General features: G+C 39.3%; 1 protein-coding gene across 1 annotated transcript; it reads right to left on the bottom strand.

The window, feature by feature from the left end:
• Positions 1-2,561: 2,561 nt before the first annotated feature.
• LOC124863722 (periplakin-like) lies at positions 2,562-24,204 on the bottom strand. The gene is given in 23 exon segments (XM_047358173.1): positions 2,562-4,879; positions 4,881-5,354; positions 5,437-5,529; positions 6,193-6,309; positions 6,407-6,490; positions 6,593-6,743; positions 6,834-7,027; positions 7,564-7,702; positions 7,865-8,043; positions 8,124-8,281; positions 9,313-9,422; positions 9,514-9,665; positions 13,348-13,494; positions 13,588-13,710; positions 13,801-13,896; positions 14,623-14,730; positions 14,818-14,979; positions 15,083-15,124; positions 16,117-16,242; positions 17,497-17,617; positions 17,765-17,919; positions 19,440-19,536; positions 24,018-24,204. Coding segments are annotated over 23 exon segments (5,292 nt in total). The 5' UTR covers positions 24,083-24,204; the 3' UTR covers positions 2,562-2,680.
• Between the last annotated feature and the right edge of the window lie 176 nt (positions 24,205-24,380).

Here is a 24,380-nt window from a genome sequence, read left to right as displayed (position 1 = left end):
ATCCCACAGGTTCTCAATAGGACCTAGCTTAAAAATGTCCAGGTATTTCAAAGAGTTCAGCACTAAGGTTGCCAGTGCCTTCAGGAAAAAGGGAAACAGGCCCAGTGAATTACACATCTTCCAGCTTACTTAACACTGGACATGAAGTGTTCAGGCTGCATAATATCAGGAAAACATGTAACTGTGAAACTATCACAATGGCAATATTAATAAAACACATTATCCTGACTGTTTTGCTTGTTTTCCATCATTGCAACTTTCCCGCCATTTTTTATGAGGTTCAGCATCTCACTTACTAAAATTATGCCTCTGATGTGGGCAACACAGGCACTTGGAAACTATTCAACTGAACATATACAGTGTGCACTTGGCATGCAGAGTGTGAATGCACGGCACTTGAAATGATATCTATCGAAGCCAAGCAGCCTTTTGCGATACTGCAATGACGACTGAGATTCAATATAATGTTCAATTCTATCCGACCTGCTAAAAAAAAGAGAAACAGGCCGACATAATCACACATCGTCCACCATACTTAACAATGGACATGAGATATTCAGGCTCCACAATATCATAATAACATGTAAATGTCATACTATCGCTAAATATAGCTGAATAATGTAACTTCATATAATGTGCCACCAACATGAAAAATTGTTTCACGTGAAACAATTGACCTGACAAGCTCAGTCACAGTCGGACCAAAGCGCATGGTTCCAGTTAATGTGCCAGCAGCACTGAGCAAACTTCATATTTTATGTTTTATAGGACAGGATATTCATTTTTTCTTGTGTCACAACTGGTTAGCATGTAGGTGGCATCTGGAAGTTATTTTGTTTACCTCCCTTACCATTCCACTCAAGGTGTGTGGGAGCAAGATAAATATGGCTGCTCATCAACATTTATACCCCCCTGGAAATATAATGTCAGTACTGAATCTTTATTGATCCTATTCAATCACTCCATATTGTGGAAAAATTGAAATCAGAAACCAAACATCTTAATCAGTACTTGGAAGTAATTGTGTATTTATTAACAGCTTGAATTCTTTGAGGACTTTAAAAATAAAAAGTGATATTCTTATTCGGTCATGTTGCAAGACTCACACGGATCAATCAACTTTGCAGGGTTGAGCCTTTCCATGCATTTAAGATAATGGTTTCACCTTAAATGGTCATATGAATTAAGATCCCGATTATTAGCTGGAAATGTCACTTGACTGATCTCCCTTTCTTGAAGAAAGGCTTGATTGCTCTTTGGTGTTTGGTTGTAGATAGATGCTTTATTATTGAGACAAATTAGTTTATCATCATAAAAACTACTTTGGATCGACGGAATGAGATTAATGTCAAAATTCGGATGTTCAAATGTATATATCTTGTGGCATCTGTGCTGTTCTTTTACATGACATGCAGCCCACACCATCAGTGACAGTGGACATGTTTTTGCTATCTTCATCTACTCATCTGTATGTGTAATTAGGATTGCACCAAATGTTCGAGCATCATCTTTTTGGTCAATGCAGGTTTAGCAATCATTACTGAATCCCACTTTTTTTGGTCGCCCATGAATGCTTCACTTTAGTCCAAAGAATCTTGTTTTCTTCTAAAAAGATCTTAACTGGTTGTAGTTAAGACTTTTCTAAGCATTAACCCAGTTTCCTTTATATACTCTGACTTCGGTTTCTGGTCATTTGTTTTTAGCTTATTTTGTATCTTCTATTTTCAAGACAGTTTGATATGAGTGTTCAGTCCTGAGGCTTTGATTTCTTCCTGGCTGTTTCCCTTGAAGAATCTGGACATTTTGTTTGGACATGCTTTCAGCTGGCTGGAAACAACCTGCATCTTTTGCCTCACACCATGATGTTTTGCCTTCTTGAAAGTGGTTTTGAGCCCTTTCCATTGTTTAAGCTGATAACTTTCTTGTTGGGGTCTCGTTTCCTTTCAGCCAGGTGCAACCAGCTCATTAAGGTCAGTTAGCCATATTTTATATGTGCAGACACATATAATAGAATTGTGAATGTAGTTGTTTTAGAGTAATTCATTTTTTTTTTTGTGCTACTTAAAAGAACTTTGTGCTGGTATTTAGGTTAATTATTTCTTTGGTATCAAGTCTGTGTATTTTAATACAGAAAGTGCTCTTGGACCTTCCGAGTGTTTTGTTTGCTCCATTTTCTCAAACACTGGGTTGCAGCAGATGGTGGCTATTTTAATGTTTTTAAGTATTTTATAATGCAACCAATGTTTCAATGACAGTTGCTCATTCGATTGTTTTAAATTAGTGTATATCATTCAAATATATTACTCAAAACCTCCACAACCCTCAGATTAAAAGAAATTTTATTAAAGCTTGATGAGTACACAGTTTGATGAATGAACAGCATATAAACATAGGGAATCCCCATGAATAAAGGATACATTTAATCCCAGTACAATGATCAAATGAAAGATAAACCACCAACCCTTTTACCTACTCAGAGAAATAAAAGTTTATCTTCAAGCTAATCAGGGGGACCCTGATTAGCTTGAAGATAAACTAGTTTCTAACAACCAGGCGTATTCAGTGCAACAAAACTGAATATGCATAAGAAAATGAATACATAATGTAGCTTGGAAATTTAAGCTGCAGTCCTAATGCCAGAGTGACAAGATAGAGAACAGCAGGGAGGCCGTTGAGAGGTTTACTTTTGCGCGGCAGACACCATTACACCAAACTCCTGAATGGTTATTTTTTTGTCTGTGTACTGCTGAAGCTGTTGATTTGTGATGTGCCCAAGACGCAGTGCATCATCAATGGAGAACTTCTTCCCTGATTTTCTGTCATGAAGCACAGAGGATTCTCCAGTTGGGCCTTTAACTGTGATCTCCTCCCAATCGCACTCCTGACTCTGCAGATTAACAAACATCTTCCAGTCGATCAACCCTAGACGGTATGCCTCTTCTGGTCGCATCTCCTTTCCTGTATCAGGATCAATAACAACAATGGATCTGCGGAGGTGGCTTTCCCTTTGCTCTCTCTTCATCCTCACTGCTGCCAGGTTCTTCTTAAGCTTTTCAATCTCCTTGTCTTTTTGGGTTGTTATGCTTTTCAGATCTGTTAGTTCCTTCTGAAGTGAGTCAAGCCTCAACTCCAAGTTCCTGCCATCCTCCCTTGGTGCAGACTCTGTGATAAGTCGAGTCTCTTTGTAGGTGATATCAATTTCTGACTGAAGTTTGCGGATCTCATTTTGCAGCCTTTGGTTTTCTTGTTGGAGTTGGCTACTTTTGTCACGGATGTAGTCAAGTTCTTTAGTAGACTTCGTGTTTGCAAATTCCATATCAGAGAGCTTGGAGGTGAGCAAAGACAGCTCCTGGTCAAGATCACGCCTTCTCCTTTTCTCATCTTCTAAAGTTCTCCTTAGGTTCTCAATCTCAAGCTCAGCTTCTGGGTCCCTCTCCACTTGCACTTTCTCAGTGCGGACAACTCTTTCCTTCACATCTATCTTCTCCAGGGTACGTTGCTGCTGACTGAGGGCGTTCAATTCTTTCTCGAGCAGGGTGCGCTTGTGTCGCTCTTCATGAAGCTGTAGTTTGAGGATGGAATGTTCCTTCTCCTGTTGGGGATCCTGCTGCAGTACAACCTTCTGTTTGACAGTCACCTTTTCACGGTTCTCTTTGTCCCGGATCTCCAACTCATTGAGTCTGATGCGAAGTCTCTGGATCTCCAGATCTGCATCACGCCTTGCCCTGCGCTCACGCTCTAGTTCCTCCAGTTGCAGGTCCAGGTCAGCAATCTGTCTCTGCAGTTGGAAGAGCTCTGATTTAAGGTTCTCTCTTTGTTTTTGCTCGCTGTTGATGCTTTGTTGGAATGTTTCACACTCTGACTTGAGAACAGGATCTTCTTTCATCTTGACCACTTCTTGCTGAACAACCTTTTCTCGCACCTGAGACAGATCAATCTTCTTCAGTCTAATCTTCTCTTCTTGAGTTGACCGTTCACTCTCAAGATCAAGACGTTTCTTCTGTTCATCAGCCAGCTTCCTTTTCAAAGTTTCGATCTCTTCTTTAGTCTTGGGATCTTCTCGGTACTGCAACACTTCATTGACCACTTCTTTAGTCTGTATTTGCGGTTTAGTTGCCTTCCATCTTTCAATTTCATCCCGGAGTTGACGGATTTCCATCTCAGATTTCTCTGTCAGGTGAGTTTTATCAACAATTTCATTGCGAAGTCTCTCCAGCTCTTTTTCAGTCTGTGGATCAGTCTTGTATTTGATTACTTCTTTAATGATCTCTTTAACTTCCACTTGAGGTCCTCTGTTCCTCAGCATTGTCAGCTCATCCTGCAGGGATTTCAGTTGAAGATAAGCATCTCTGTAGCGCCTCTGTTGCTCTACAACTTCAAGACGGAGGTTGGCCACTTCATTCTCAGCCTTGGGGTCAGGGCGGACAATCTCACGCATCTTCTCCTGAACCACAACCTTAGATTTCTCTTCCTCCAGGCTCTGAATTTTCCTATGGAGGTCTGTCTTCTCCCGTTGTGATGATCTTCGTCTGGCCATCTCATCCTCATACTGTCTTCTGAGGTTTTCTACCTCTCTTTCAAAGACAACATCTTTCTCTACTTTAAGCACCTCCTTGATGGAAATCTTCTCCTCAGCAATTTCTTTCTCCTTCTCTAACCTTCTGAGCTTCTCCTGCAGGAACTGCAGCTCATCCTCCAACTGCTTTCTGTTATCCATTTCTTTCTGTTTCCTGTCAAGGAGAAGTCGGTACTCTGACTCAAGTTGGGGGTCATTCTGGACTTTGATCACTTCCTCCTCAGTGATTACTTCCTGTTCCCTGTTTTTCTGCTCAGCTAGTAGGGTAACCTGCTTTTGGATCTGAATAAGCTCATTATCTTTTCAACATCTTGTGTCTTCTTAGCTCTTCTAGCTCATCCCGAAGCGTGCGAACCTCCTCCTCCTGACCACGGTCTCTTTCAATGCGCAAAACCTCTTTGACTGTGTACTGCTGTGCTCCTTCTTTGACCTCTGTCTCAAGGCCACGTAGTTTCAGCTTGAGGATCTCTAGGTCATTCTCCAGCACATGGGTGGTGCGCCGCTCCTCTGAGAGCTTCTGGTGAACCTTGTGTATTTCCTCATCCAACTGTGGGTCTGCTACCTTTTTAATGTGCTCCTTCTTGACAATTGTGTCTTCGGGCTTTTGTCCTTCCAGGAGGTAAATGTCAGTCTGAATGGTCTCAATTTCTTTTTCTAGCTGCTCTCTCCTGTGAGTCTCATCTTCCAGCTGCTTTCTGATTCGCCATGGCTCCCCTCCTGGGGCAGCAGCATTGACTGATTTCACATTGCTAGACTGGATAAGAGGAATTTCAGGTTGCTGTAGACAGATATCCATAAATATTAATTCAGTTAATGGTTTTGTTTTGAAAATATTAAATTAATGTTAGAGTAAAAATCACCTGGCTAAGAAGACTTCGGGCAAACTCAAGATTCTGCAGCCTTTGTTTGCTCACAGCATTCACCTCTGTGAACTTTGTTTCAATAGCAGCTTCCTGCAAATAGTGAAATAAAAAGTCAAACAAAGCACAAAAAGGAAGTTGAAGTAATTCGAAACATTTATGTTCAATTATGGCTACAACACTGATTCAGTATGAATCTACACACATTAGGACTTACAATTTTCTTTGATTTAATGCAATGAAAAGTCACCGGATCCATTGAAAACAGAACTACAATATTTAAATCATTCATATTTTCTTTTTTTAAATTATTGTTAATTTATCAAAAACCTCTGAAGATTACAAAAACATCCTTGAGAGGATAGTGACCAGCCTGGTCTTATCTCTGATACCTGGTTCCTTCTACAGGATGGTTCTCTGCAGTTTAAAGTGTCTATTTGTGAGACTTTGATTCACTTAAGGAGGATTCATGATCATTCCTGAGTCAGTTTATCCCCTCAATTTACTGGTACCAGAACAGACAGACGGACATGACAATTTTCAATTGTAACACAACTTTTGTTTTAGATTAAACAATTTTTAGGTGCAATGGCTTAAATGCTAATCAGAGAACACCTCTACAACTTTTATTTTCTGAACTACATGCTGGAGGAGAGGGTCATGGGGCATTGGTTCAGTACAGTACCAGTGACAGATTTCATTTAATGTTGTAAACATACAAATAGTGTGTGTGTGTGCGTGTATTTTAAACCTCACCTCTGCCTTTACTGCCAGAGCAGGTGATTCCAGTCTGCTCCTCTTGTAGGACTGAGGTACAAGTCCATCCTCAAGATCAAGAATGGATTTAAATTTCTCAGTCTCACTCTCATAGTCCTAGAAAGTGAAATGAGTTGGCCATTAACTGAACTTTAAATTGTTTTCTGGTAATTATAACTGATCACTGTGGTAAAATGTGAGTTAAATGTGTCACCTTGATGGCCTGCTGGTATAGCTGGGCATTTTTGGAGATATTGTTCAAGTCGGATTCCTTTCTTGTAATGTCAGAGAGCAAGTTCTGTAGAAAAAAAGTTAATTTTAGTATAAATATAACATATTTCATACATATTTACACAGTAATAATCATAAGAGGTTCAGATCCAGTTGTAGCTCGTCTCACCCTCTGATTCTTCAGCTTGGCTTCCAGTTGTCTCGGGTCATCAGTTTCACGGGGCTCATAATTTGGGACACGAGACAGCCAGGTATTCAGGTTGTCATAATCATTCCGGTAATTCTTGTAAGCCATCTTGGCCCTCTGCAAGCTTTGAGACCTTTGTATGCAGCAACATATATTATTAGTTAAATGTTGTTAGCATGTGGTGTTATGGCCAGTGTTTCCTTCAGGAAGACGTCCACCTCACCTGTAGTCAATCTGTCTGTTGAGGTTGTTGTAGCGCTTGCTGAGTTTCTGGACATCAGCCTCCTGTCTTTCAATATCAGGACAATGCTCCTGAAAGTTGTTGGCCATGGTATCACAGCTGCTTTTGGCCAAGCGCAGGTTCTGCTCCGTCTCTGAAATCACTGATCTCTGGGGCCTCAGGTCTGCTCCCATATCCTGCCAGGATAAGAAAAAAGAAACACAGCAATATGTTTCTGTTAGTGATGCTGAATGAACATGTTTGTTGCTCCATCTGCATATTGGATGTTTTATTTATGCAGTTAGAATATCATCTGCTTGCTTTCTTCCAGCTTAAATGTTCACATTTAGTTACATAATTTTAAATAAAAAACATGGAAAATTGCTTAATTACTCCTCATTTATGGTTCTATATTCATCTATTATTTATGCTTCATTCTTCATTTAGATCAAGTGCACAAATGTGATTAAAAACAACCATTTTATTCATCTTTTCACTAATGTTTAACTAATTCACCAAAATGGCCAACCCAGAGAAGCATTGTTTATGGTAAGTGAAGCTAAAACATGATAATTATGACAGGACAACACACAAAGGAACAAAATGGTTTGTTTAAGCTTGCAAAATAATCATTAGGGGAAGAATTAGTGAAGGGTTGAAATGACCCAGAGCCATTGCTGCTACATGCTGTGATGATTTTGTTTTGCTTCAGAAATGTCAAAAGTCATCTTACAGCAAGTTCTTTCTGCATCTTCTCCAATGAGAGGATGTCAGCTGGAGCAACCTCCTCCCTGGCCAGCTTGTTCTCGTAGGTAGACAGTAAAGTCTTCCCATTCTGAAGAGACGTCTCCAGCTGGTTGGAATTCTTCAGTCTAAAAAGATTCAGAAAATTTTAATTACAAGCTGGGTTTAAACAATCAAACTTGACTGAAATCAATTTAGGAACTTAGAAATGTAAGGAATTCTGCACATTTGTGCTAGGAGCAAAGCTAATCCTGAGAAAAATCGACGGAGGAAAACATCAGGTCACATACTTCTCCTGAGAGCACTGAAGAAGCTGATCTATCTTTGTGTACTTCTTGTTGGCCTCATCCATCTTGCTGTGAAGCTGAGGAGCGCTAGTGCACTTCGGGTTTGAAGTCAAGAAGGTTTTTGCCTCCGCAACTTTAGAGGTCTTCTCTGGTTCAACCCTACTGACAGCAGCAGCAATATCCTGGAGAGAAACAACCTCAGTGCATTATCACTGTGGCATGAAGACAAGACAAGGAGACAGAATGGAGCTGTGGTCATTACCCTCATATCCTGGAGGCGGTCAGCACTGTCCTGCAGTGGCCTGTTCTGCTCCAGCGGTGGGCGCACTCGAGTGTAAATAGCTTTCTCCTGTTTGTCCAGGTCGCTGACCACCTTATCGAGACCAGCCATCAGCTGGCGGCACTGCTGTTCCTCCTTGTCTGCAGCCACACAATCACATCACATAGCATCACTGAACAGTGAGTGAGTGCTTAGCAGGCAGTAAAACATGACATTTAACTTACACAACTACTTCTATCATCCACAGACTGTGATCTTCCAGGGTTTAAACCCCATCCAAACATTTGGGAGCTGTTATGATAAACTCTTTATTTAGATGAATGTCAAAGTAATGGTTTTATTCTGACATTTTAAGCTACTCAATATGAATGTAGAAGTTTAGAATTGAAGAGTGTTTGGAGAGAATAATAGATGCCGCTTGGCTTTGTTACACATCATTACCAGCCAAACACTCCTCCATTGTCCGTCCTTGGTGACATCACGATGGGGGGATTTCTGTGAGCTGGCTGGCGCTGAGAGATGCATGAGCAGAGCCAGGGACAATGATTGACTGAGAGACCCAAGCCAATATAATTAACCAAGCCTGGATCAACCTGGGTAAAATTCATTGGTGTTTTATTCACCATAACTTCATGTTTTGTTCACCAATTCTTCCAGCAGGATTTGTTTGTTCTTTAGTGCAACTGTTTGACTTTCTACTGAACTTTTCAAAATCTTTCCTCAGACTTCAGTCAGGTGTTCAGAACACAAATTGTGTGTGAAAACCTTGAGTTTAACTTTCACAGAGAGATAAGTTAATCAGCTAAAGATAATCTTAACCATAATTCTTATTTCCTTTCAGAAAACTCCTTTAAGTACTTAGATTTTATTTACTTAATGAATCACTGAGATTTATTAGTGTAATTACTAAAATATTAATTTTTGATTTTATTAGTGTTAAATCCATTAAGATTATTACATTCAAATTAAAGTGTGAATATTGTAATATTGAAAATAAATATATTTATTTTCATACCTTTCTATGAAGTGACAGATTTTAACAATAAGACTGGTATGATTAAATAGTTGATCATTTGCTACAATTTTTCAGTAATCCATTCCTAACAGTAATGTAAATGAAGCTCCAGAGAGTAAAGAACAGTACACTCCAACGAGGGGATGCCTCCTGTACCTGTAGCTGTGCCTGCTCCACTCTCCTTCTTCAGCACATCATATCGTTTCTGTAGCGTTGCTTTGCTGGACGCCATCTTTTGTTTAAGAACTTTTTGCTGACTAGCCAAGCTGCAGGCACACAATACATGTTGTTTCAGCTACCCTGGAATAAAACTGTTGTCCTGTGGCAAAGTTTAATAAGTCAAGTGAACACACTTACTTGTCAGAAATGGCCACCGCCTCTGGGTCAGTAGGTGGGATCATGAAGCAGACGCCTGGGGCAGTGATTTTACGTCCAGCCGCATCCTTCACATCCCATTTAGCTCCATTGTTCCGGAGCAGGGTGTACCTTTCCCCACGCAAAACTTGCCCCTGCCAAAGAATAAAAACAAAAGTCACCTTATCTGGATCTCACAGGCCCTGTTCAGAGCTGGCATCAGCAGGAGTCCTGCTTAAATCACTTACAAGTGGACGGCTTTAGAACTGGGTTTTTAAAATCCAGCATATTTGAACTGGACTTAAATAACTAACACAGTTCAAATTAACACTTTGGGCCTAACACACCTAACATGAGACAGGGGAAGGATATATGGCTTCACAGGATTCGGTGTCAGCAGTGTCACCCAGTGATTTGCATTTATACCCCAGGGAAACAAACAGTCCTGGATTACTAATAAAAGACTGTCACACACATTAACTTTAAAGTCAAATATGCATGAAAAATACATTAGTTATACTTTTTTTGAAGGGATTATTAGGGGTACCAATAATTGGGATGGCTGTGGCTCGGTGGGAAGGGTAGTCATCAGTCAAAAGGTTGCAGGTTCAATTCCTGTGTCCACCAGCCACATGTCAAATTGTCCCCAGGATAGAAATTGATGCTGTTCCAGTAGTAGTAGGAAATGGAAATTTCACAGTTCCCAGTCATAAATTTCACCTGGAACGCCCCTTAAAGTTAGACATGCCACTCAGAAACGGAGTGGGAACGACTCCAACTACCTACAGTTAGGATTTCAAGATGGCTGCCACTTGCATCAACAATGGTAAAAAAACTTCTTACATTGACAGTTTTTAGCAGTACTTTATTATTTCTGTAACATTTAGTCAGTCGTACACATACTACTTTTTAGTGTTTATAAGACAAAATGTTTCAACGCTGGTTATAAGCACAAAATACAGTGTAGAAGACTGTTATTGTCATTGTTATTGTTGTAGCAGTGGCCATAGCAGCCATATACGAGCAATACAGAACACGAGCATCCATGTTTTTTTAGACTTTCAGAAAAGCAGGAAAGTAGAACGCCATCACCTCAGGGCTGACGTTACTCCTACTTCCCAATTTCGAGTTACGAGGTAAATGGAATGCAGCAAGAACCCCACATTACCAATGATACTGTGTACCTGTTGGGGAACAATATGAGTGCAGATGAATGGCACCTTTTCAGTAAAAGGACTTTGAAAAAAAACAACACATCTGTTGCATATTTCTCAGGTAAGTCCTGAGGATACTGGTGTTAGCCACGCCCCCTTTGTACCACAATCCTAACAGCATGCTCTGAAAGCACACATGGTCCATGATCTCAGTGGATCACACTGAGCACATATGATCTGAAAAGAGCTAATGAGATTGTAGGGAACTTATTTGATGGTTTTAGACATTGTTTACCAGGGGTACCAGTATGGTATGAAGTAGAAAATATCACAGGACAAGAAAAAACATTGAATTTTATATTTCTATCTAAAATCCTAGAACACTTTTTCCATGTTTTTGACAAATTTGATCCTAATCATTGGGCACTTGCTGCAACATCAAGGTTAGTCTATAAATGAATATCTTTGCTTCATCCACAATGAAGAAAGCCAGAAACATCCACTGACTCCTCTACATCTATGTTTTTTGCACCAGTGGTTTATAAATAAGTTATGCCTGATCGCTGAGCCCTGTTCTGAAGGGATTTAAATACATTATACAGGAAACCTCTAAAGTTACATGCCTGCTATTTAACATAAAGCCAAGTGAGGAGAGTTGTTTATGCAAGCAGTGGGATTGTGGAAAACATATGAGGATTAAAGCCCCGACATCAAGCGGGATGAGGTGAGTTGTTTATGGAAAGAAAACTAGATGACAGAAAAAGACAACAGAGAACAATGTAAAAAAAGGGGAACCAAAAGACAAAACAATAGAAGTAAAAACCCTACACATAAAAATAATATTTGGATGTAAAAGAACTGAGGAAAAGACTAAAGATCATAAACAATTCTAAGAAACACAGGCAAGTTTTACAGACTAATCTATAAAGAATAAAGATGAAAATCAGTAGCATTTAACAGGTAACTGTAACATTACACAAGAGTAATCACCAGAGAGGGTTGGTGATGAAAGAGAGGTCTGTTAACAAAGCTCTATGTTGACCAGTTTATGTGGATGAAGTTCCAAAATGGGAACAAAATAGGCAGATCATATTCCAAGCAATATTTACAAAGCTCAAATGTTGAATATCTTCTTTTTAACTGGTTTTACAAAGTGGTAACATTTGCTGTGAAGAAGTTCAATAGCAGATGTAGGAGTCCAAGTGGCAGAGGTGGGACAAAATCATTGTTTTCCAAGTCACCAGTAAGACTCAAGTCTTTCCACTAAAATAAAGATCAAAGAAAATTCCAGTTTAAATTCAGACAGAAGAACAAGCTAGAGAAACTGAACTTCTGAAAATCTGAATATTTTTGCTGATGTTGCTTTTCACACTAATAAATAACTGAAACAAATGGAAAGAACCAGGAAATTAGGAAAATAATTAATCAATTGATCCATGATAAAAAACACTTAAAATAAAGATAAAATAAATAAATAATAAATACAACAAAATTATAATAATCTATGGATGTTATTCAATCTGAATCATTGAAATACTGGTAATGTTTCCATTTAAAGTTGGCACTGTAAGGTTGGCAGATTGCTGAGGTAACATCTTTAAAAGCCTGTTATCTTTTAGGTTTGATGTCTGACGCAGAAATATCTATTCAAAATTATTTTCTAGGCTCCATGATTAAATTGGCAAGCAAAAAAAGAAAAAAGTACTTTGACTTTAAGATGATATTAACTGGTGTAATAACTTGGGAGTCATTAGTTTTGTTTAAGGTTAAAATTGACAGGAAGTTCATGTTGTTGCCTTCCAGCTATAGCTTTTAATCCACGTTCTTTACTTAGTGGAATCTGTTGCTTTCTGTTCAACCAGTAAATTGTGCAGCAATTGAAACAATATCAAAATTATTTCTCTGTTTTGTTAGATCTAGTAATTATGGTTGGTGACAATAAACCACCTGCAAATAAATTTTGTCAAATTTAGCTGATGCATAAAAAACACTATGAATATAAATTTAGTTCATTTAACAGCCATATTGTTACTTGACAATTTGCATTTGGAAACAATCTTTTTGTTGAAGATACAGAAAATACAGGAAAGATGTTTTATTAATCTGAGGTTGAAATGATGAAGACAAAGAACACGCTGTCTGTGGTTCACCCACCTGTTTGACTCTATGGACAAGTGAGGATGTTGAAACGTTGCTTGTTCTAGGTTTTTGTTTTGAGTGTTTAAAGAAAAAAATAATTTCCATTATGACTTTGTAGATGACATTAAGGGGTTTTCTCTATCTATATGACAGGACCTCGCCAACAATGCTGTCATTGTGGGACGCAAAAGAAAAGCAGGTAAACAACACGGTGGATGCAGTGAGCTTGTGGCAGCAACAGGGGAAAGAAATACTGACAAATGGTCAGAGGCGGGGAGCAGGCTGGATGGTGCTTCAGGCTCCGTTGTAACACACTTTATGTTTGTCACTGGTGTAAAATTCAAGTCATAAGTCTTTTGTTGTTTTATCAAGTCGAGTGTAAAGTCATGAACTTTGTAACTCCTGTCTGACTTCATTTCAAGTCAAATGACTAGAGTCCACACCTCTGACAGCTGGTGAGACTGCAGTTTACACACGCTCAGTCAAGATTTCATAAACCTTTAAATTTAAACACAAGTTATAAAGGAAGTTGGATACTACGTACCTCGTCTGCGTCAAACTCACACAGAGCTTCGATGGGCAGCAGCTTCTGGGGTGTTTCTCTCCGGTACTTCAGAGGCAAAACCTGAAGACTACACTTCTGAAGAGCTTTGACCCGCTCATCAAAGTGCTCCACAGCATTGGCTTGGTCCTACTCAAACACAGGCAGATGGAAAATAACCATCTTACCACAGCAGAAATGTAAAAAAAAACAATCCTTCATTTGCTTTCCATTGATGCTCACATCCAGCTCTGAGATCAGGCTCTCCAACTGATAAACATCTTTGAACTCCGGGTTGTACTTTTGGTTGACATCTGTATCCAGCCGCTTCAGCAGGTCCTGTGTGTCGCGGGCTTCCTTGTGGAACTGCACATGAACAGATGCCAACACAATCACGAATTAGCTCCAGCTGTTTTCCTCTCTTGGTTTAAAAGTCACCTGTCCTCCCTGCCTGACCTTGTGATATTCATCCATTTGCTTTAGATGGTTTTCCTCACAGATGAGCAGGTTAAGGTACTCTTTCCAGTCAGCGTGGACTGCATCCATATGTGCCTGACAACATCAGGTGTGAATTATTGATGAGGAATGACAAAATCATTTCAGAAACAAAACATTCTGACCAAAAAAAAGTTAACAGAAGTCTTATTAAACTTGTTTAATCAGCCTACAGCATCAGCCTTTTCTCTTCAAATACTCACCAACTATTAGATAAACTATCAATAAATCTGGTGCAAGAATTCGCATACATTCTATTTAGGTAAGTTTTAATCAATATTTCTGAGTAAGAAACATAGCAGCTAAATTACTTAATTTCTAATTAGTTATTACAATCATTTTAGTCATTTGATTTATCCTTACATGTTAGAAAGAAATAAAAATTTAAATTGATTTGTGATCAAAGTATAAAATAGTAATAAACTAACAATGTCTGCCTCAGTGTTGACAGGATCAGCTTGCTATCTGTTGCCAAGTTAGTTAAGGAAGGATCCAAATTAAAATTCTTGCTCCACTAAAGAAACATTATGACCAAAAGTCTAATAACAATTCTTTACTAATATTTAACAATAACACAACCCATAAAACCACATCATCCTTACTGAATCCTCACCTCATACCATGAAGGAGAATAAAATGACCAACATTTTTAATCAAATTCTAATTTAAATGTTTGGGAAGTGTTATCCAAATAGATATTCATTTCACTTTTATCAAATGTTACATTTACAAACTTTCAACGTCAAAACTGAATCTCCTGTGAAATTCTTTTTTATAGCGTACCTCTATGACATTATTCCCTGGGTGTTGTGCTGCAATCAGACTCTTTCCATCATCATTCAGCTTGGTGATGGTAGCCTCCTTGGCCTCCAGACATTTACTGATAAAGTTCTGTTGGGGTGAGATAAATTGGATTCATGTACAACCCTCTGGCATCTCATGTTTAGAGGTACAGTGTGGGTCTGTCCCTCCAGCTACCTCATACTGCCTCTGTCGGGCAGGATAGTCCAGGTTGGTGTCACTCCAGTCATAGTTAAACCTCTCCTCCGCTTGCTGGTCCATCCAAAACAGACCATTAGTGCAGCACTGCATGTAGTCCCGCAGGGTCACCAGGTAGCGCTGACGAGCACTAGAGCTGGCCTTGGTTAGAGAAAGAAAAACTGTTGAAATCCTAAAGAAAATGTTATTTCATGTATGAATGAATGTGGTTTGACACCAGCATGTGTTTGTATGGATTTCTTACCAGCAGTTTGCTGTACTTCATCTGGAGGCCATTGATGTATTCCTACACAATCACACCGAGTGATATTAATACAAAGACGAGAAGGTGTTGTTATGCCAGACAGATGTGAACATTGATTAAAAACTTACAACTATTGCATGTTACACATAATACATAATAAAACCTAAATAAAATTGACAATTTTTTGTAATGTATCTTTTATTGAAATGTTCATATGTTGCACGTTAGTCCAAATACACCATTAAACTGTTTGATAATATTTGTGTGACAGCTTTTAGGTTTATAATATACATTTATTATAAAAATAGGGTCACCCACCACACTAATAATAGCCTATATCTTGTGCTAAGGTTCTGTAAAAGGGACAAATGATTATGTACTAACTAGTGTATTGCCAACGAAGTGCTATTCCACTTTCTAACAGTAGGTGTCAGTGTTATGTTGTTGCTTTTAACAAGATGAGCCCACAAGCTAACATTGCTAACTTTTGGCTTTTATCAAGTCAAGGTTCTTAGGCAAACAGTTAAGAGTAGTTGACTCACCACTGTCTCATTTTTGCTTTTCATCTTCTTCCTTTTATGGTTGTGTTTTTGAAAAGCCCAAAGGTTGTTTTTTTTGTTGTTTTTTTTAAGTTTAACGCGTTAGCTGTCATGGTGCCCCTTTCACCTAAGGGCGTAGAGTGAGTGCGTCAGAGCTGATAGAGCCAAACCTCCTTTATCGTTTGGGACCTGCAGAGTTTTATTTCCTCGATATCCACTCCCCCCATTCTATAAATAAATGGGCAAAAATCCCAGTGGCAAGATGTGGCAGGCTCATAGACACTTATCCAAAGCAACATGCAGTTCTAATTGCTGCAAAAGGTGACTCTACAAAGAACAGACTTTAAAGGTGTGGGGTTAGTTGGTATGTTCTGTAAATGAGATGGTACAAACTATCAAACAATCCATTTTAGTTCCAGGTTGTGAAGCGACCAAGGGTGTGAATACTTTTGCAAAGCACTGCATAACTGATCCTTCCTGTTCCTTTGCTCCTACCTTGTCTCCACCAGTAGAAATGTGGGGAGCCAGAGCCTCCACCTCGCTGTGGAAGATATTGTGTTCCTCCACCTCACTCTCCACAGTGGACAGATCCTGGCCGTAGCCCTTGTTGTTCAGGTTTTCCTGAGCGCAGACACAAACAAGAGGCTTATTAGGCTTTTCCACCACTTGTCAGTTTGGAAGGAACTTGGTCAGGCTACGACTAAAACAAAGCTACTACACATTTTCATGTGTTAAAAGTCAAATATTCATCCAAACAATTGTTTCATACCTATCTAGACCTGAAAAATACTAAAGTTAAATGCAAAACCATTTTCAAGTTCAGAACAGTTTTGGTTCATTCTCAGTCTTGCAAAATAAATGTTGGGAGTTTAATTACAACTTCCTCCACCACATGTCACCTTGGGCAAGGCATTTAACCCCTGGTTATCTACCAATTCTGTGGATTGTTGTGTGAATATGTGAGCAATGAAGCTGCAGCTAGGTGAGTGTGGCCCTAGTGTAAAGCGCTTTGAGTGGTCAGAGGGACTAGAAAACCGCTTTATAAAAAAAAAAAGCTCTATTAAAGACTGACAAAGAAACAGTATCTATGGTTTTAATAGTCACAATTATTTACTTTAGTCCTCACCATACATAACCACTAATCCTGTTTTTAACCTGCTAAATTCTGTTTCAGTTCTGCTGATTTTGGAGGGATTTCTCTTTTTAGGGAAAAAAACTAATACAAACTAGTAAAGTCATAGTACATGTAAAAAAAAACACTACGAAAAAACATTTTCTTCCCAGTAGGAAACAAAAAAATGTTTTTGTTTCCACTAGAAAACCAATGGAATAACATTTATTTTTGAGAAGTGTTCAACACCAGGGAATGAAAACAAAATTAACAATGCAAATCACTTTGCAGTCATAGTGTATTCAAATAATGCATTTTAAATGCATTATTTGAATTGCTCCATTTAGCCTGAAAGACATAGCAAAGACTTGGAAAACAAATCCAGATAAAGTTAGCCCAAACACAATCTGGCCAAAAGTTCTGTCATTTATTTCAAACCAGCCAAAGTTAGAATAAACTAAAATTTAAAAACACAAAGTAAAAATATAGTAGAAATACTAAAGTAATCCAGGAGGGTTAATCAACCCAAAGATAGAGAGGATAAACCTTTTCTCCATCTCTTTTGCATCACTGTGTTTGTAGCTGATTGCTGGGCTTGACAGGCAGGACTGCTCCTGCATGTATTTAGTGCTAACTGCTTCATGAATCCAGTGTAGAAATAAAGCAGATGAATGTGTTTTTTCTTTTTCTACATTGCCGGCAAACATTCTGAATATTAATGCAGGAGGTGGTAATATATTATGCTTCCCCAATGAATGTCTCACCATTTTGTCTTCCATTATGTTGCCCCAGTTAACGCTGGGCATCCCCTCAGTGCGGCTCAGGTGGTAGATCCGATCATGCTCCTCCTTCAGCTTATTCACTCTCTCTCGCAGTTGAAACATGCTAAACATCAGATAAGACAAAAAGGTGTCACTAACATTCAGAGCACTCTAGGCAATGATAAACACTGTTAAATAAAATCAGTATCAGGAGCATGACATAGTGCTGCTGTAAATATTAGATGAAACCCAAACAGTAAGGAGGACTCACTCTTGTTCTATCATCTCAGCCTGTGGATGCTGGAGGCGCTTGGTGTTGCGAGCGTCCTCATCCAGGCTATCAAGCAGCTCCAGAGAATTAAGGATTCTCTTGTTAGTATCCTCCTGATACAAAGGCTGCTTGCCATCGTTGATCTTACTCACATCCTGCAAGAAAAGTGGCAGATGTGACTTAGTGCTTCCATTTCACCCTGTGTGGGTGTCTCTGTACCTCTCTTCGCAAATGAGAGTTTCCCAGAATGTGTTGTTACAGAGTGTGGCCCAAAGGCAGAGAGGTTGCACAGCGCAGACCCATTATGTGACATCTAAACAGCTCCATCAAGTCACATACGAGGCATCTTCTGTGTCTGCTGGCCTTCACTCTCCATTCTTACTAACCATCAGGAAACTGCCTGAATATTTTTCAGATCAACTCTTGATGTTTCTCTAGATGTTTCTGCTCCTTCCATAATTGTTATACCAATCACTGGTCTGCTTGACTCTCAACTGTTTTTGACAGTTTTTTTTTTTTTTACATGTTTTTTTTTTCCTTTTCTTTTTTAACCGTGTTCTGTCCGGCAGATTAGCACTCGGACTTCTTCTCTGAGTGCCACGTAGAAGCCCAACATGTGTACTTTCATAGGCAGAGCATTACGGCTAACTCTATAATGCTCTGCTTGATATTTATAAAATAAACTTTATTAGAAACTGGTTTGGGATAATTTAAATTGCGTTTGTTTTTAGCTGTAATATCAGTTTATAAAATCCAGAAGGCATATCTGACTGCTTGGTAAATCCAGCTAGTGTTCCTTACCATTACTGACTGGCTGCAAGTTGAATAGTAGATAAAGAGTGACGTCCCAAGACATTCATGGGGATGCAGGGATTTCTGTATGTGAATGGACCTGATACCAGTGTGTTCAGATGTGGGCCAAACAGGTATTCAGGTTTGTGGTAATGTGGTCTATGTAATACCTGAAAGAGGTGAGCTGTACCTGTGTCACTACTTAAGGAAAGGCCTTTGACTAGGACGTTCAGAGCTAAAATTGGACTGCTCCTTGCAGAGGGCTCTGGTTCACCGAAATGAGCTGCATATAGATTAGTAAACTGTTGCTGTTAAAACCAAAACAAGCTCTTTAGCATTTGGGTAAATTTAACCTGCGTTAAACACTAAAAATGCTGGGTTATTTTCATAACTCAGCTGCTGGGTAAAAGCCATCGGGTCATACGTTGGATTAGTTTCACTAAATATTGGTTCAACAGTGGTAACTCAAGAGTTGGGATGGCGATGTGTTGGGTTCTTTAATTTACTGCACAGCTTGACTAATTGTGTCGAGTCATGGGTTCACTAGATTTGATCAAATATTGGCTTGAAATTTTAACCAATTATCTGGGTTGAAGACCAGCTTCAGAAAACGGCACATCGTTCTTTATAAACCCCAGTTTTCAGCCAGACTGTGAGCTGATCAAATATCACTGGACTTCTCCTCTACTATGAGTTATTATTATTATTAAATATTATTGAATTGCCCCCTGGGTAACCTGCCCCTCCTCCAGCCTTCAAACCCCTGGTGGTTGGACTCCTTCTAAAGCAAATGCCTCGAACAGTTGAACAAGATGTTTTACAGGTAAACTAAATGTGCAACATATAGAAACATCCATTGTTGATACACATTTAAGAAATGTACCTTGTTGAGGTTCTGTTCAATATCGTAGATGTTTTTCTCCACCTTATCAGCACTCTTCTGCAGCTTCTCAATAAGAGCAGCAAGTTCCGTTGTGGTACTGTTGAGGACAAACAGACACATGAGGTATGAGTTATGTAGAGATGGAAAACCACCTGATTGATGCCCCTGTAAAAACGAATAGCTGTTTGTGCTGTGCTAGGATCTCATTGTATGCACACTTTACCGATTTACAGATTGATCTATGATCGTTTCTATGTATGCTTGTAATCATAACTGATTAAACTGGTCTCTTCCTTCCAACTCTAGATTTAATCATTTATTGAATCCCAGAAGCAGAAACATTTCATCACATTTGTTTATGAGTGCAAATAGAGCAAACTGCATCATTTACAATGTTTAACACAGTATGTATATAATAAAAAGTATAAAAATAGAAAATGAAAAACAATGTGAAGAAAACAATTTATTTCATTTAATGTTGTCCTATCAATAAAGCATGAAATGCTGGTGTGTTAAATGGAAAACACACAAACAAGCTTGGAGAGTGTTTTAAAGAGATATTATTAGTTCTGTGGTTGCTGGTGGTTGATGGGTTTAACTGGAAGTGATTCACCAGAGTAGATCCTGCTTAGGGCCTCAGATCATTTTCAATTGGCTCTGCCTATAACTAAAATAAGATTTGATCATGCTGAAATTAGATTTAATAAAGACCGATTTAATGTTAGGCTGACATCTTTTCTTTAACGAAAGGCAAACTGGCCTGACAGGTTTCTGCCTCATTCCATCCATCAGACACACCTCATCCAGTCGCTATGACAACCACTGAATAACTATGTTCCTCAAAGCCTAAATGCAGGTTTACATGTTGCTATAAAGTAAACAGTTGAACTCAGTTCCTGCAACATCACCTTTATTACAGTGTTCCTCCTAAAAAAATTTATGTCATATTTCCAAAGTTTTCCAGACTTGATTTCCAGATTTCCTTATTAGAATGGAATAGGAAATAAATGAACCCTGTTGTTACTGTCTCAGGTCATTTGTAAAGTGACTGTATAGTAAAATGTTTAATTTTAGTGGCTAATCTGAATTGATCAATCCAGGAAATGACACTGTTTGTCCACCAGAGAGCACTCCAAAGGTGCACTCCACTTCAATTTTTATTCAGAGTACCTATTTGTTTTTTTTTTGGTCCTTCTGAACCAGTAGTGGTGTGTACCTTCTGTCTGGTCCTCAGAGATAACTGACAAGTTTAGTTTGCTCAAAATCTAACGTGATCATTGGTGAAATATCTGCTGACCTCAGTATGTACATAAGTAATCTCCAATGCTTTAGTGAACAAAGACTGTATTACAGACTGTGTTCACTAAAGCAGACGCAGGTTCTGAGTGGTTTCTGTCACTGCTACGCACAGTAAGAATACAGCAAATATGATGAGGCAAGTTTGCTGTCATTTCTGCTTGTGCTACTTATGTCCTTTCATTGGAAGGAGTTATAGCTTGGGTAATGCTCAACATGTCTTATTACACTACAGCAATAAAGAGTGAGTTTCAGCAGAGTGGGAATGTATGTAAATTTCTTCATCTGTCTGTGATGTCTGTGTGAGTTCTAAACAGCCTCGGCTTGTTATTTTTTGAGTTTTCGTTTTGTATTAACTTCTACTTATGTTAATGAAACACTGTCTTCCATATTACAGATAGAAGTAATCAAAATACAAGCAACAACAGGTCTGGAGTTTGAGAGGAAACTGAAAATGCCAGTGATAGATCCCAGAGGATCTGTCTGCACACATCCAACACCTACCATCACACACTCACTTTTTGCACACAGGTTATATAACACCTGCAGTATTAACAGCGTACTGTGTATCTCCACAGCAAGTGGTCGAAATGCTTAAAGAGCAAATTAGAACTGGCATCCACTATCGAGTTCTGCAGAAGCCCCTGGCAGAGTTCCTATTTTAGGCCCATTTGAATGAAACGTTCCCTCAGGGGGGATTAAAGTCTCCTTAAAACAAGGCTACAGTAACCACCGTGTTCTGATCTTACTGGCACTATCAAACAGCACATTTTTTTAGAGACCTCCTAAGTCAATATATATTTAGATCCATACCCAAAGCTCTCTGTTTGAAGGAGATAAAGAATGTCATCCAACTGGAAAATGCACAAATAACAGCTGCCATGGCTTTGTCCTGGCATGATCTGAGTATTTCTGCTCAACTGTTGTTAAACAACAACATCTTTAAAGCAGAGATGATGCCCTTTGTTCAGAACATGCTGTAATGAGCCAGCCCTGGTCCGAAGCACCATCTGCTTGTTTTAGTATGGTCCAATCACTGACCTCTGCTCTGAATGAAATTTTCCTGTGACTCGCCACCACTTGACTTCAAGCAGCAAAGTGATACCAGTTCCGCCACATAATCCATGCTTCAAACTTTCTATGCGGGTTCCCTGGCTCTGATGCAATGTTGTGATCATCTTGGTTTTGAGAAGGAATTTGCACTGATGCCTTAGATTGAGAAAGACATGTTGCGTGTTTGACCAGAGGAGAGGTTCAAATTAGAACCAGAACGATCCAGGATTAGGTCATAGAGGGTGTGTCGGCCCACTGCTGCTGTCACTGAGCATCGCAGCACAGGCTGAATAATGCTCCACCTCCAAGGCCGGCTTTGATAGCAGTCTGGACTTGGACACGTTTTGACACTAAGAGTGAGGAAGGCGAAACAAGAGAATTACATTCTCTGTTGTGCTTTTTGTCTTTGGATGTTGTGACTTTGTAGCTTTCTGTAATTCTTTCAGTTAGAGATATTCTTACGGTTGCATCATCATTTTGGACTGGGTATACAGCAAACTGTAATCTAACCCATAATAAAACCTCAACAAGCAAGACTGCATGAAAAAACCAAATAGGATGGAGCTGTATTAGTAGTTCTTCACTGGCTGTGGGTGGTTTTCAGGTTGTTGGAGTTGGCCATAACAGCAGAAAAGATTTCACCCCACCAACAGGGTGGGAAAATCATCCCTTTTTGGAAACATTCTAAGAAATCAGTGGATTTTCATGAACGAAGTCACAGCTATACACAACACAACGCTGCAGGGCCAGTAAGAAATTCCAGGTTTTAATGACAGGTCAACACATAGGCTGGCAGAGAGGGGAACACACCCCAAACCAGATAACTGAGTGTCCAAAAACTGCAGTTCAGTCCACTAAACTGAAAAAACCCTGAAAAAAGTGGATTCTTTTTGCTGTTATTAAATACATCAAAACACAGATCTCCCAGAAATTATGCCAGAGAAACTGATCTAGAAACCAATCAAGAAATTTCTTCACATAAATAAAAACATACAAAAAATACAAAAGCAATATTCTGAGTTTAATAAAAATCACAAAGGTTACATTCCTAAATGGGAGTAGCAATTCCTTCAATTTCTATTGCATTCATTAATACTACTTCTATTTGTATGTATGTTTTTTATGTGTTATAGTAGTCAGTAAACAACTAACCTGGAAAAAGCAGGTCAAACCTTAAAGAAAAGGAGAAATTGGTATCGGCCAGGAAAACCTGATCGGTGCATCTCTAATTATAACCAGATTTTGATAGAACTTGTGTAATAACCCTGACTTCTGGACTCCTCTGACTTTGTATTGAAAGACCAAATCAATATGAAAAAAACTTGTCTGCACAATTCATTTACAAATGAACGTTCATTTATTAAATAAATATAAAGTGTTTACATTCTATTGTACAGTAAATCTTCTCTGGCTCAACAGTTACCTAAACACTGTAATTTTAAAGCACAAACTGCGGCTGATCAAGTTTGCTAAATTCTAAATATATGTTAGTGATGCAGTGGTGGTTGGTCAGTGACGGCCCCCAAAATAATCAAACTCTGCTCTGGGCCACATACACCATGACTGGTTCTGTCTAACAAAGTTTCCTGACCAAGCAGAGATAATATGTGGAAAATCTAAAGCTGGTAACAACTACAAGAGATGGGCTTTGACCTACAGGTGCAGCAATATTATAGGAGGGGCAGCAAGAAAATCTTGTCACAGTCGTTCTAAGGAGGACAGCTGAATACTTATCAAACCTGTTGGTACAACTTTATGACCCAGCTTATCAGCCACACCCGCGCTGCAGTTAAAGCACAAGATGTGAAACTGATTTCTCTGAATTCCGTCCAAATCCAAGATTATGGCGACCAGATGTGGTTGAATGAAGACCTCAGGCATACAGCTGAATAGATACAGAAAACATCGCACAGTTACAACTGTCTCTAGAGATCTGTTTGACCGAAATGACAGGAGACCGTTCCTGAGAAGGTACGCCTGGCTCAGGACATCCAGTCCAACCCGTCCATACTACTTGATACAATAATAACTGCGTCATTTTAATCGATTTTATGCCATTTTTATGTTTTCACTCTATTAATCCCCATTGCGGAGAGCTGTGCATTGTAAAAGTTTCAATGTAACACGAAGAAAAAGTGACGACGTACAGGACCCAAGGTCACCGCATTTTCCGCTGGGAGGCTGCCGCTGAAACACGAAACAGTTTCTACACAAAGTTAAAACACTTACGTTGTTTTTTGCTGCGTAGAAGCAGGAGTTATAGATGCGGTCTTCTTGCTTTTACCCTTAAACATGGTGGCGGGTCACCTGTCAGTCCCTTCCTCTGATAAGTAAGCCGTCAAAAGCAGCAGGACAGGTGGACCTCAGCTGGGTGTGAGTGTGCTCTGCTTGCTCTGATCCTACCCGCTGCTATGGTTGTGGAAGCTGTGTGAGAGAAAAATGTCCTCAGATTATCAGCCTGCCCCCTCCTGCTGTCACTGCGCACGCAGTAAATAACTCTTCACCTGTAAAAGTCACTTTAGTGTTCACACGCCCACTCTGTCCACCTGGCAACCAGCAAGGATGGGCGGGGCCTCCGCTGGGAGTTCCCAC

The sequence above is a fragment of the Girardinichthys multiradiatus genome, chromosome Y (genome assembly GCF_021462225.1).
Source record: "Girardinichthys multiradiatus isolate DD_20200921_A chromosome Y, DD_fGirMul_XY1, whole genome shotgun sequence".
In the NCBI taxonomy this organism is placed as follows: domain Eukaryota; kingdom Metazoa; phylum Chordata; class Actinopteri; order Cyprinodontiformes; family Goodeidae; genus Girardinichthys; species Girardinichthys multiradiatus.
This window is presented reverse-complemented; position numbering and strand designations above follow the sequence as displayed.